Source organism: Lycium barbarum, chromosome 9, assembly GCF_019175385.1.
Source record: "Lycium barbarum isolate Lr01 chromosome 9, ASM1917538v2, whole genome shotgun sequence".
NCBI lineage: Eukaryota > Viridiplantae > Streptophyta > Magnoliopsida > Solanales > Solanaceae > Lycium > Lycium barbarum.
In genome coordinates this window covers 117509623-117525334 of record NC_083345.1, presented here as the reverse complement: position 1 = coordinate 117525334, position 15712 = coordinate 117509623, and the positions used below count along the sequence as shown (strand labels likewise).

The 15712-nt window shown below is 39.4% G+C and overlaps 1 protein-coding gene across 1 annotated transcript; it reads right to left on the bottom strand.

The window, feature by feature from the left end:
* Positions 1 to 6312: 6312 nt before the first annotated feature.
* On the bottom strand, positions 6313 to 6789 carry LOC132612240 (uncharacterized). The gene has a single exon (XM_060326547.1). The coding sequence runs from the start codon at positions 6787 to 6789 to the stop codon at positions 6313 to 6315; it is 477 nt and encodes a 158-aa protein (XP_060182530.1).
* Between the last annotated feature and the right edge of the window lie 8923 nt (positions 6790 to 15712).

The following is a 15712-nucleotide window of genomic DNA, read 5'->3' as shown; positions in this document are numbered from 1 at the left end:
AAATGGACTCCACACCAGAATCCATCCTCAATATCTCCTTTTTGTTCTGATTCTTAAATAGGGACACTGAAGTTTGTCACTATTAAGAATCTTCCTTCCCTTTGAATCTAGTTTGGCAAAAGAGTTGATATCTACCTCTCCATGATCAAGGGCATAGTTAGCAAGATGTTCATCCAACTGGTTACCCTTTCTCATAATATGCAAAACATGTACCTCTGCATGATCCATGATATCTAGTAGCTCCTCTACCATAAATGCAATGTTCCATGGAGGTTTCCACTGTCTGTCCAGGATATTCTTCAATAATAAAGAATCAGTTTCCAGAATGAAGGAGTAGACATGTTTGGACAAGCAATATCTTGCAGCCTGCAGAAGTACTTGTGCCTCAGATTCAGTATTTGTACATTCTCCCATTGTCCTAGCCTCTGCATGTATCAAATCAGCAGATGAACTTCTCACACAAAAGGCAAAGGAGCTGCTCCCAGGGTTGCCTCTAGTTTCTCCATCTGTGTTGCACTTCTAAATACCCCCAGGTGGAAATTTCCACATGACCTTTGTGACTTGTAATTTTGGCACAAACTGTTCCAAAATCTTCAAGATGTCATGCCATCTGTGTGGAACTGTTTTGATTCCAGGCTTCGTACTTCTCACCAACTGCTGAACATCAGTAGAAGCCTGATAAATAACTCTGCTAATTGACACCTTGTCCCTATGCTTATCTCCATTTCTTTTCTTCCAAAGCTGCTAAACTATGATAGATGGGATAGCATCGAAAATATTCGGATGTCTGGTTGGAACATCAGCTATCCACCATTGCATGATCACCTGATGCAAATGCATACCATCAACATTTATTCCAGCTGCTGCACAAAAATATGTCCATGTTGCTTGTGCAGTGGCACATCTCAAGAATATGTGAGGGACAGTCTCTTCCTTTGGTTCTACACAACAAGAGCACCTGGAAGGCATATGATATCCCCAACTCTTTACTACATCATCTAGAGGGACTTTGAAATGCCATACTCTCCACATCAGAAAAGCTATCTTGAATGGCAGTCCCTTGACCCAAATTTTCTTGTACACCTCCTTCTTTTCCCCTCTACTCCTTATATATTCCCATGCAGATTTGACACTAAATTCTCTATTTTTCTCCAACATCCACCAAGACTTGTCAATCACTCCAGGTTTTGCAGGTGGCTTCACCTCAGTCAAGATGTATTCAGCCAAATCCTCAGGCAAATTGTTTCTAATGGCAGGCACATGCTACCTACCATCAGTAACTACATCAGAAACATTCTCTATGGCTTCATTACACTGAAATTCAGGAGGGACAATGAAATATAATGGGCCTAGACCAGACAAGTTATCAAACCAGAATAATGAAGAACCCATTCTCAGCTGCCACCAAATTTGATGATCCATCAAGTCCCTAGCCTGCAACATTTTCCTCCATATATGAGATCCTTCTTTCCAAGGGACTAGAATTGGATTATTCTTCTTTAGATATTTGTTGCTCATGAAGGCACTCCATAATGATGGTTTAGTCCTGAAATTCCACCATAACTTAGCAAATAAAGCCATTGACATGTCTGCAAGAGATCTAAATCCCAAACTTCCCTCCTGCACAGGCAGGCAAACCTTTTTCCATTTAGCCCAGTGCCTACCACTTTCTCCTATGTTATTACTCCAGTAAAACTGAGGAAAGATCTTGTGCAACTTGTCAATAACAAAAGACGGAGGATCAACAGCTGCTAACAAATGCATAGGCATTGCCTGCAGTACATGCTGTAAAAGGACTGCCCTTCTTCCAAAGGATAACAGTTTTTCTTTCTAACTCTGCAGCCTGTTTCTTACCTTTGCAAGCAGTTCTGAGTAGAATGCCATCCTACTCTTTCTGTAGTATATAGGGCAGCCAAGATACATCAGAGGGAACTCTTTCCTTGAAATACCAGTCACCCTTTCCACTTTTTGAAATACCTCCTCATCCACCTTATCATGTAAGTACACAGAACTCTTTGCTTTGTTAATCAACTGTCCAGAAGCTACTTCATATTCAGATAACATCTTCATGATCAAGCCAAGTGAAATCTCACATGATGATGAGAAAATGATGGTATCATCTGCATAGGCTAGATGGTTGATTTTTAGACTCCACTTAGGCAGGCCAAAACCAGTAAACCACAAGTTATCATGCAATGAATTTAAGGCCCTTGACAGTACTTCAGCAGCTATGATGAATAGTGTAGGAGACAATGGATCACCCTGCTTCACACCCCTAGTTGAATGAAAGAAACCATGTGGTTGGCCATTGATAAGCACTGAATACCAGTTATTCCCAACTAGTTCATATATGAAACTGATGAACACCTCACAAAATCCCATTTTCCTCATCACATTTGTGAGAAATATCCATGACAACCTATCATAGGCTTTTGTCATGTCCAGATTCATCACTACATTAGGTAGGAGGAGAGGGATTTTTTGTTTTCTAAATTTTGAGTTGAAGCAAAAAAAAAAAAAACCGTTAACTGCAAAATATATACCCTAGCCGCCTTATGTTACAAGCGTGCTTGAGGGGGTTTTACGCCATCGATTTATGCTCGTAAAATTGTTACGGCCATATCTACAGCACTTACCTTGACACTTTGAATGACGTGGCTCAAAATATGACTTCTCGATCCATGCTTCTATTTACGGTCCGTGAATTTTGTACGGACCGTAAATTATGGCGTAAATCTTGCAACGGTGATTTCACCTAACGATCCTTGGTTTATGCTTCCATTCATGAACCGTAAAACTTGTAGGGTCCGTAAGTGTTGGCGTAAATCAAGAACAGAAAGATCAATTACCTTGCCCATAATTTACGCTTCCATCTACGGTCCGTAGATTCTGGCGTAGATTGACTCCAGTTTCTCCACTTCAGCTTTTCTGCACTTTTCATCCTGCACCAAAAAAAAACCTTACCCTATACACTCACTATCTAAGTTACAAAAAATTCAAAAACAACAAGAATTAAACATGGGTTGCCTCCCAAGAAGCGCTTGATTTAACGTCGCGGCACGACGGTAGTACCCATTTTTACTCTGGGTCAGGAGCATAGCCATGTTTCAACCTCTGTCGATCCACAATTCTATCACCATCAATGCAACCATGGTAATGCTTCACCATCAATGCAACTATGGTAATGCTTCACCCTCTGCCTGTTCACTTTAAATGCCCGAGTTCCATCTTTGGACTTCAACTTATCGCACTATGGGGTGAAGCACTCACCACTTCGAATTGACCGGACCACTTTGATTTCAACTTTCTAGGTAACAACTTCAGTCTCGAATTATATAGCAGTACTGGATCCCCTTTTTGAAAGTCTCTCTTGAGGATCATTTTATCATGATAATATTTCATCCTCTCCTTATACAGTGCTACACTTTCGTATACCTGGTATCGGAATTCATCCATCTCATTGAGTTGAAACAACCTGAGTTTGGTTTCTTATTCCCAATTCATGTTCAATTTCTTCGAGGCCCACATGGCCTTATGTTCAAGTTCAACTGGCAGGTGACATGCTTTACTAAAAACAAGCTTGAAAACTGAAGTCCCAATCGGAGTCTTGAATGCAATCCAGTAAGCCCATAGAGCATCATCGAGCTTGCGGGCCCAATTAGTTCTGTTTGCATTCACTGTTTTTGCTAAAATACTCTTGATCTCTCGATTGGAGACTTCAACTTATCCACTTGTCTGAGGATGATAAGGCGTTGCCACCCTATATTTGATGACATACTTCTCCATCAATCCTACGAAGGCTCTATTACGGAAGTGAGAACCACTATTACTTATTATAGCCCTCGGGATACCAAATCGAGTAAATATATTTTTCTTTAGGAACCCTATGACACCCTTGGCTTCATTATTAGATAAAGCCACCACTTCTACCCATTTCGACACATAGTCCACAGCGACCAAGGTACACTTCATGCTGTAAAAGCTCATAAAGGGTCCTATAAAATCAATACCCCAGACATCGAACACCTCAACTTCCATCACAAAGTTCACAGGCATCTCTTGCCTCCTACCAATACTCCATTTCCATTGGCACTGATCACAAGACCGCACCATCAAATTAGCATTATGAAAGAGAGTAGGTCAATAGAACCATATTCGAGAACCTTTGCAGCAGTTCTCGTACCACTATGATGGCCCCCAATTGGAGAGACGTGGCAAGCCTTCAGAATCTCCAACACCTCACTCTCTTTGGAACACAATGCCGAATAATGTTACCAGCGCATGTTCTGAATAATTATAGCTCATCCCAAAAGTACTGACGAGAATCGCACAAAAACTTCTTTTTGTGATAAGAATTGATCTCATCAGGAATGATACCAATCACTAAGTAATTAGCCAAATCCCATACCAAGGTGCCACTTGCATAGTCATCACTAAAACTTGATCATCCGTAAAAGCATCATCAATATCAAGTTCCTATGCTGGCACCCCAGTTTCTTCAAGCCTAGTGAGATGGTCAGCGACCTGATTTTCGGAGCCCTTTCACTCTTTCACCGCAAAATCGAACTCTTGCACCAAAAGGACCTAACGAATTAGTCGCGGCTTAGCATCCTTCTTTTCCATAATATACCTCAACGCAACAACCTTGGACCCCAACAAATAGGATCTAAACTTCTCAAAAGCATACACTATAACAAGCAGCTCTTGCTCAGTCACCGTGTAGTTCATCTGCACCGCATTAAGAGTCCTACTAGCATGGTAGATTGGGTGCATAACTTTATTATGCCTCTGGCCAAGCATAGCACCTATCGCAAAACCACTCGCATCACACATCAACTCAAAAGGCAGGGACCAATCAGGAGTAACCATAATAGGAGCAGAAGTGAGATACTCCTTCAATTCATTAAACGCTCTCAGTACTTGTCATCAAACACAAACTTAGCCTCTATTTCAAGAATCTTGCATATTAGGATAGCAATCTTGGAAAAGTCTTTTATAAAGCGCATGTAGAACCCAACATGTCCCAAGAAACTCCGAACACCTTTGACTGAGATGGGTGGAGGAAGCTTTGCAATCACATCTATCTTTGCTTAATCGACCTCAATCCCCTTTTCAGAGATTTTGTGACTGAGGAAAATCCCTTCCTTCACCATAAAATGGCACATCTACCAATTTAGCACAAGGTTTGTCTCTTCATATCTTTTCAACACATGGCCCAGATGGTTAAGACAATCATTGAACGAATCGCCCATAACAGAAATATCATCCATAAACACCTCCAAGAAGTCTTCTACCATGTCTGAAAAGATCGACATCATGCACCTCTGAAAAGTTACTGGTGCATTACACAACCCAAAGGGAAATCGGCTAAATGCAAACGTTCCATAAGGACAAGTGAAAGTCATCTTCTCTTGATCTTCTAAGGCAATGTTGATATGATTATAGCCAGAGTACCTATCTAAGAAGCAATAGTAAGACCTCTCAGCCGGCGTATCAAGCATCTGATCAATGAAAGGCATAGGAAAATAGTCTTTATAAGTGGCTGAGTTTAGCTTCCTATAGTCCATGCAAATACGCCATCCAGTAACTATACGAATGGGAATCAACTCATTCTTTGCATTAGGCACCACAGTGATACATCCATTCTTTGGAGCACGTTGAACTGGACTCACCCACTTGCTATCTACAATCGGATACACTACCCCAGCATCTAACCACTTTATGATCTCCTTTTTCATGACCCCTTGTATGTTTTGGTTCAATCTCTGCTGATGTTCAACACTCGGCTTGCTGTCCTCCTCTAGCTGAATTTTATGCTCACAAATACCAGAAGGAATACCCTGAATGTCTTCTATGGTCCAACCAACAACACGCTTATACTCGCTCAAAATCTCTGATAATCGCTCAATCTGTTCCGCAATCAGTAATGTTGAAACAATTAGTGATCGAATCAAGGAACTCATACCTCAAGTGTGATGGGAGCTGCTTAAGCTCAAGCTTTGGTGGCTAAACAATAGAAGGCTTAGCTGGTGGAGTGGTTCTATTTTCAAGGTCAAGTTCAAGATTTCTTGGGTGGTAAGTGTAAGAACCCAGACCCTCGAACGCATTTACAGTTTCCACGTAGCCTTACATATTATCAGCATCAAATTTCACCAGAATAGCAGCAAGAGCTTCTCCCAAACTTTCTTCCTCTATTTTATGTTCGACGGTATCATCAATCCCATCAAATGAAACTATAACCGAGATATTCTCAAAATTAATTGGCAACTTCATCCCTTCACTTGCTTGAAAACTCATCTCTTCATTATTCACTCAAAATTTGATTTCGTTCTTTTCAGAGTCCATAAGTGCTCTGCCCGTAGCAACGAAGGGTCTTCCTAAGATGATGGGAATATCTTTATCAACCGCACAATCCAGAATAACAAAATCTGTAGGTAACATGAACTCACCCACTTGTACCAACACATCATCTACAACCCTAACTAGCCTCTTGATGGATCTGTCCGCCATTTGTAACCACATAGGAGTCGGTCTAGGCATTCCCAATATGGATTGCTTGTAAATAGAATGAGGCATTAGATTGATACTTTCCCCATTATCACACAAAGCACGAGCGAAAGCATGATGCCTAGTATTACACGGAATGGTAAACACCCCTGGATCTCCCATTTTCTGAAATATGGTGGAAGCAATAATCGAACTCACGTGATGAATTAGTTTCACTGTCTCATGTTGAACAGACCTCTGCTTCGTAAGTAGGTCTTTCACGAACTTAGAAAATTCGGGCATCTCTTTCACAACATCTAAGAATGGAAAAATCACTGTTAACTGCTTCAACTGATCATAGAACTTTTGAAACTTAGCTTCATCATTCTTCTTTGCCAACCTCTGAGGAAAGGAAGGTTTTGCTTTGTACATCTAAGTCAAAGGGCGAAGAGCTCCTTTTATCGTCTGTTTTCGAGTATCAGGAGCAACATCTGGAGTATTAACAACTTTTTCTTCACCACGGACCTTATCATCCACAATGGGCACATCAGACTGCACCTCTTCTTCCTCACTAACTGGATCTAGATCAACCACCTTCTAGTCAGAACTTTGAAGTATTTTACCGCTTCTCGTGCTAATGGAAAAAGTACACTCCATACCACCACCTCCATTCTTAGGGTTTGGAATAGTATCACTAGGAACTCGTCCCTTTCTAGCAGGATGCTGCTCTCTAGAAAGATCACGCATCTCCTGTTCAAGGTTTTGAATAACGCTGAGTGAGAAACCAATCTCTGATAGCCCAAATAATGTTTTTTCAATATTTGTCTGACCTGCCAAACCTTTTTCAAGCATTGACTTCAATCTCGAACTACATTGATCATTAGACTGTTTTTTTAGTGGAATGTAGGGGTTGAAACTTTTGTTTTCGAAGTGACCATTATTGTTATTGTATCTACCTTGGTTCGGTCCACTATAGTTGTTATTGTAGTTCCATTGGTTGTTGTTGTATGCACCCTGCCCCTGCTGAGGTCTCCAGTATCTATGAATTGGTCTAGGAATATCCCCTTTTGCTATGTAGTCTGCATAGTGAATGTTTTCAACTGGCGGAGGGGGAACCTCTTGATATAGACCTCTTTGGTACATTCTAGGCGGCATGCCTGAGATATCTTCACACACGTTTACCTTATTTGTTTCCCTTTTCATCAAGCCTATTCGTTAGTAAAGAGATACCACTAGCCAGTTGTGCCAACGTGTAACACTCCGTAAATTTGAGTCAGGTGTGAATGTATTAAATGAGAAGTAATGTGACATTTTAGGCATATGATGTCCTATAAATATGATTTTGTCTGGAAATAGTTGATTTAAGATCAATACCAAATAGTGAAGTTCGTAAGAGTTCTCAAGCTCGTCTAAATTTCACTAGGTCAGACTTCTAAGCTGGTTTCGTGAAAATAGGTTGAGAATTTGGGAAAACTTCCTTAATGAAAGTTGTAGATATTTAAAATACCTTTCCAACAGGGCTGCCTAGCTCCAATAGAGCTCTGTATTAAGAGTTATGCCCATTTTACTGAGCATCATCTGTGCAGTGCGAAAATTAAGCGTGCGAGGCACACTAGGCGGCGCCCCGGGCGGTGCCTCAGGCCAAATTTTTAGTAAACTTAAAATTTTGATGCCGTCAAAATGCATACACTGTGTTTGCGGCCCTGGGCGACGCCCCAGGCGGCGTACCAGGCCATTTTACGCCTAAAGCGATTTTTCCCGAATTTTATAAAGGGCTAACTTCGTTATATTCATTCCCACTTTGTTTTGGCCGACTTTTTGAGAGGAAACAACCCTAGGGTTTCCCCAAAACATATAAGGTAAGTGCTTGATCAATTCCCATCATTAATTCATCAATCTAACATCAAATTAACACTAGTTCATCTTCCACAAACCCTAGATTCTTGAAATCCAAGAAAGAGAAGAAGAAATGGACGTTTGGGAGAAGTTAATATTCCTTCAATAAGGTATGATCCTTGACTTTTGTGATATTATTTAGAGGGTTTAGACTAGTGTAGGTTGTCCTATGAGATTAGAATCCATGATTGATTCATGAAGTGTTCAAGAACACGTTCTTGTCATGAAAACCCTAGCTTTCGTTGGTAAGAATGGTTTATGGGTGGAAATAGGTTAGAGTTCTAACCTCTCCTCTATAAACATATTGTATAATAATTTTTGGATTGTGGGAAGTACGCTTGAGTGGGAATTAAGGTATGTCTCTTTTGAACATACTCTTTCGATCGGTTTTTATGAATTCTTTGGTTATGATTGTATGTCTCTTTTTGGAAACTTGTTTTGGATGTATATATATTTTTTTAAGGTTTTTTATTAAATAAAAAGGTGAACTTTTCAGGCTTTTGAACTCTATTCCTTGCCTTGATTATGGTTGGTGTGCGTGAGGGGGCAAACCCACACTAGACCTTGATTGTATTTATTTACACCTCTCATTTTCATATGTTGAGTTTCGCCGAATGCTAATTGTCCTAGCCTTGGGAAGTAGGATAAATTTTTCAAGGTCATGGGGGTAGACATGTTCATCTTGAGTATATAATGGAGGAAAACCATGTTTAGTAAGCTTCGGGGAAGGTTTAAGACTCGTCGGATCATCGGAGTTAAGTTTCGGAGAGAGTTTGGCAAAAATATCACATTCTGGCGCACTTTGCGGAGCAACATGCGTCCAGAAAACATGACATGCGGCCACGCAGTTACGCAGAAAAGTGTGCCAGTGAAATTTTGTGATTCTGCAAGCTTTGCGACACAACATGCGTTTAGCAAAGTGTGCCGCATGTTGTGTCGGTCCAGAATTTTCTGGACCACGTTAAATAGACCAAACTCGACCCACAACTCATATTTTCACCATTTTTTGTCAAGAACCTCTATAATATTCTCTCTAACATTCATCCACAAGAAAAATCAAGGAAAGCCAAGATCAACCACTTCAAATCCATGAAAATATGTGTGTGAAACTTAGTAAAAGTTCATATATCTCAAGAAAACCCAAAGGAAGTGAAGTAAGGTTTTGGTGCTAGAAGAGTATTTCCATTAAAGGCTTGTTTCTATGCAATCTAAGGTAAGTTTCATGGTATTTTCATGATGTTTGAAGTATTGATAAGTTGAAACACCTGGATTGTAGAAGAATATAGAAAATGGGTCATAAAGGAGTGAATAGTGTTATTGTTGAACAATAGTTGGATTGAATTACGAATATTGGTATGTTGAGATTGTAAGCATGTTATGAATGACCTATAGAACATGGAATGAGTATTGTATATGAGAAAACGCGATAATGAGCTATATCCATAATTGTGGAGAAATTGAAAGGAAATGGTGAATTGTGGCAATTGTAGATAAATGATGATTGTTGGTTGCAATATTGTGAATGTTGATATGAACGTTTGGGAGCTGATATAAAACATGGGAAAAGTAGTATAAACAAAGGAAATGCTGCCCAATTTTCTCTAGCGTTAGTAAGTCCGTTCTTATAATTGTTAGCTAATGTCGATACGAATTCTCTTGAAGGTAGAACGTGGGCATTAAAGGAGAACAAGCACGCGATAGATTAGTTAAACGAAAAAGGTATGTAAGGCTATTCGCTTTCCTTCAAAGGCATGACTTTTGTTTCATAATTTCTTCCCTATACTTCCATGACCTTCTTACATCCCTAAAGATGAAGTTTGAAGAACTTTGAGAATTTCTTACGAGTTACGTTCCATAACGATAAAGACGACAATGATGACTTCATGATGTAGATATTTCTATGCTTATGATTTCATTGATACTATTTATCTTTGTTGCCTCACCTCATAATATTAGTTCCTTCAAGGTGAGACGTAGCGATGAGGATGATGCCATAATGTAATCGGAGGTTCACGACCTTACGTCACTCCGATAAGGTGCACTTTTGTTTGGGCTCTCATGCATGCTACGTATATGATATGTGTATATGATATGTATATGTATATAGGGGACATGGGAAAAGGTGAGGCACTATAAATGCATAGCCACCTAATCAGCTGGTATCTATGATATCATCCCGGACGCGGGATATATGGGTAATGGATCGGGTCGTACGTTCCGCGGCAATATATTGATATATGATGATATATGGATCGGGCTGCACGTTCCGCAGCAATATATGATATGATGATATTTTTATGAGCATGCATGCATGACTTCGCCTTGAGAGGCAAGCAGTCACCAGTTGTCTTCTTACCTTTATTTTATCTTTCTGTTTCTTTGTTATTTTATGATGCATGCCTTACATACTCAGTACATTTCTCGTACTGATGTCCCTTTTCTTCTTGGACGCTGTGTTCATGCCCACAGGTAGATAGGGAGAGGACCCAGCTTCCTAGGAGCCATATCAGCTTACACAGGAGCACTTACATATTCCGGAAGTGCAGTTCTAATATATTCTTTTGTGTACATACTTGGATATGGCGGGGTCCTATCCCGTCCTCATGACTTCAGTGTCTTAGCTAGAGGCTCGTAGATACTCATGTGTGGGTAGTGGATGTTGTGTAACCCTCATTGTACCTTGTGTATATTGTTCTTTTGCCGCTGCGAGGGCTTATGTATATATATATGTATGTGCATGCATGTTTTATGGAACTTATATGTGTACAGGTTAAGACGATAGTAGTATGATGCGTGGTGCTCGGTAGTCAACTCCGGGTGCCCGTCATGGCCCACTAGGCGGGTCGTGACAGTATTATCCTCTATATACGTATATGAAATCATAATTGTTTTTCCTCGATAAGATATAATCAATAATGATGGCTAAGAATTGGTATTAATGTTTTCATGATGAATTATGACATTGAGATCTTGGTTAAAGAAGTATAAACGTTTTCAAGACCTTCATTAAAATGATTTATCTTTACGATATAACATAATGAACTTTAATGCTAATTGATGGTGTGACATACTTTGAGACAAATTGTGAATCGGCTTTTATGCTATGAACTTTGTTGTTGTGTTTGGCTTAACTACTCGGGAGGAAGGGTAGCCACTATGGATCCTAGTGTGGTAATTGCCTAGCCATTTGGGAGGAAGAGTGGCCACTTCCGGTCTCGCTACCCAAAGTGCAGTTAATACCTAGCTATTCGAAAGGACGGATAGCCACCGAGAATTCCATATTCCGGTGTGGTGCGTTGTGACAAGGAAACCTCTAAAGTCACCCCTTCAATGTGCTTGATTCTTGGGCCTGTATTGGTATGTGTGATATTCTTATTCTTTCATGGCACTGTTGTTGACAATATCGACCAATTGTAAAAAGCATATTTGAAAGTTGTAATTGACAAGAGGCTTCAAAATCGGCTTTAATAATGCTTATTGAGATACACCAGTTGAATAACTATTTTTACACTGATTTCATACTATTTTCAGAACTGACTTCTTTATGTATTATTGTACCTTATTTTCATATTACTTGTTGTCCCCGAGGCACTCACTGAGTACGAAGTACTCAGACATACCATTGTTGTTTTTGATGGTATGTTAGGTAACGGTGAAGAGCAGGTTCTTGATACTCCGGGCGTTTAGGAAGGACTTGCGGTTGCTGCTGATTTTGTGAGCCCACACTTTCATTCGTGGGACACCCTATTTATTTAATTCCATTTATTTATATTAGTTTCCAGGTTGCGTCCCGATGAGTTAGACATTTATTCCTTATTCTTAGAAGCTCCTTAGTATACATTCGAATGTGGATAGAAGAAGAGTTATTGTTTAACTCTTTCGGGCACACTATCATGTTTTGGTTGAATTATTTAAATTATAAAGACTTCCGCTGATTTAATTCATATATTCATGGTTTGTTACATTTATTATATAAACTGTTGGAGGTGAATATTGAACCTGGCGGGTTTAAGTGTTATTATTGTGTCGTTTAGGTTCTTCCGATGTTGTTCATGACGTCGGATGACGGTCACGTCTAGGGTGGGTTTTGGGGCGTGACACAACGTCTGCTACGTCTCCTAGCGATCCTTCATAATATTTTGGATCAATGGTGTCCTAAGTGATAAACCATCAGAATTACTAGAATGCCATGCTTGATTGTGTGTAGTCAATCGATCTAGTATATCAGTAATATTAGAATAGGACTTATTCATGAAACACCCGCCAGCAGCATTAGTGGCTATTGCTTGGGTCATAGGATCCAACCCTCTTTAGAACTTCTCCTTCAGAATATTATCTGGGAAACCATGGTTCAGACTCCTATCCAAATATTCTTTGTACCTCTCCCAAGCTTTAAAAAGTTGCTCCCTATGACGTTGTTTGAACTCGTAAATATGATCATGAATCTCAGCTCTTTTACTCAGGGGAATACCACTTTCTAAGAAACACCTTGACTATCGCTTCCCATGTAGCAATAGAGTTTCGATGCAGCTTTGTGAAACATTTTCTCACACCTCCGGCTAATGAATATTTGAAGAGTTTTAGCCAAACAGCTTCTTGAGGCATACCCCTTTGGATATGATGAGAACATACCTCCAGGAAGTTTGTTATATGCTGGAGAGGATCATCATCGACTGCATTCCGAAAGTATCCCTCTTGTTTGAGCATATGATAAAGGGACGTTTCAAACTTGATAGTAGTAGCAGCTGCCCTAGGATGAACTATTGCATATGCAAAGTCTTCCTCCATATTTGACTCATCACCAAACATGTTCTCGACTGGAAGTGTATCGTCTGCAGCAAACAAGGTGTGTTAGAATAGGACAAAGACTTTAAGAAGAGTAAGCACTATTTAGTAATTTCAAAATTGTATTCCCCGACAACGGTGCCAAAATTTGATACGCTCAAATTACACCTTTTATTAGCGTAAAGCGGACGATGTTAAATAGAGTAACCCAACTAGGTTGGGGTCGAGCCCCACAGGGAATATGGTGTGAAAAGTTTACTAAACGAGTATTATACTAATCTTGCGGTCTTGTTGTATTTTCTAGAAAAAGGGTATTATAAGAGTTTTGGTTTGTGGACTAATTTAGAGTGACTAGTAATTGAGTTGTAAATATATGGGTAAAAATAACCAAGGTTGTGTCCCTGTCAGATAAAGTGTATGGTCATGGGTCTTGCTCTTGATATACTTCTAATGGATTGTTGTATGAATACACTTAACCTCTATGTGAATCTAGACTAATTTCCAATAAGAAAAGATTATTTCTTTCTATGCTTTTCCCAAAGATAAGAAAGTATGTATGAAGAGCGGTTAATTATGCCAAGTAAATTCCTCTTATTCCTAAGTGAACTTATTAAACAAGGTTTAAAGCCTTGAGTTCTTGTTATTTATTCTTACCAAACCCTAAATACTTTCCCAAGTTAGATAAAGTTTATGGATTTAATCAATGTTTGCAACCATTAATTATGAATGAAGAACGAAAATAAATAAACCCTAACAATCCATTATGCATCTATCAATCCCAATTCCCAATCACAAAACACCCATCCTTGGGTTTACAACCTTAGTAAAGAAATTTAGCTACTCATAGAAGAAGAAGAACAACAACAACAATAATAGATAATTGAGATCATAATGCTTACGAATGATTGATTGGAATTGAAGAGAAAATAATGGCTATTGCTTATAATTACAAACAGACTTCAAAAACTATGAGTATTCAATGCTAAAAAATTAAGACTGAAATCTAGTGAATTGTAGCCTACAAGAAACCTACATTAGGTATTTATAATTGTCTAAGCCGGGAAAAACAAGTTGACAAAATTGCCCTCGTCGGATCAACATACGAACCGTAAATATTATATGGTCCGTAAAACCTTCAGCTCTTGTCCATAAAATCTCATTCTGCTACCCATATCTACGCTCCCTTTTGACGGACCGTAAATATTTTAGGGTCCGTAGAACTAGTTCGTAGATTATTCCTTCAATTGAGACTTCCTGTAAATGATCTATGGTAGGATTTACGAACCATAAATAATATACGGTCCGTACTTTCTGCCATGAATTTCCTCTCCAGGTGAGACTTCTTCGTGACTAATCTACAGTGGAATTGACGGCCCGTAAATATTGTCCATCTTTTTGCTCTGTAAAATCCCAGCTTCAGTTACTTATCTTTCTTGAACATCTTTTTAAGCGATTTTCAAAACTTTCTCCACAAACATGATAAATACCTGTAACGCAACAAAAACACATCAAAAGACCCAGACATGCTTGAAAAACAAGTAAAATTCGCCGTAAAAAAAGCATCAAATATGTTGGAATTTCGTGACACATCAATAACCCGACGAACGTACCCTTTTACTGAAGGACCAGGATCACAGTTGCTCAATATTTTAAGTCTCTAATCATCACAAGTAACATTTCTTTCTAACCTAGAACTAATAACCACTTCCTTGAAGAACCCACAAACCACTACCATGTAGTCACATCGAAGTTCAATTTAACTTTTCACGACCGAATACGAAATTCACTCTTGTACCAATTGCAACCTTATCCTGACGAACACGTCAGATACCAAATTTTTTCCTTCCTAATAACGGAGATTAATCTATCCATATCCTCTTCCTTACGCCTCCGTCCCATTATCACGAAAAGTGCTCATACCAAAATACCCTAAGAAATCTTACTTCACTATATGTCTGCCACAAAAGTTGCCTTTCATGTCCTTATTCTCAACTTCTCTTCTTTATTACACGCGGTCACTATACTTTTTCCAAATCCGATGATCCTTACCGAACTTACACTCGTCCCCGCATATCGAACTCTAATACACTGCCGCTGATGAATTGTTGACCCTCTAAACCATCTCTCCCATTTCTCAAGAAAACCCCCACAATAAATGAGTCTTAACCACAATCCCACACAGATAAATTCTCAAGCCAAAGCTAGAAACTAAACTTGGTCACGCGTCCAAATCAGGATGACACATCTGGTACCATACCACAACATGACATAACAAAAATTGTTCACATAAAAATTTAAAGATGAGTTTTCCCCATTCACGGTAGAATAAGATAAGGATATTCAGATACCAATTAGAATTGACTAGATACCAATTCGAATGAAGTAGCACAATTGATTGAAGTCCTATAGCCTCTCGCAGATATGTACGAAGCTCATACGTACCGATCCGCAAGATTCTACTGGACATGCTCTTGTACTTATAGACTGTGTAACCTAGGGCTCTAATACCAACTTTTCACGACCCAAAACGAGAGTCGAGCGGGCA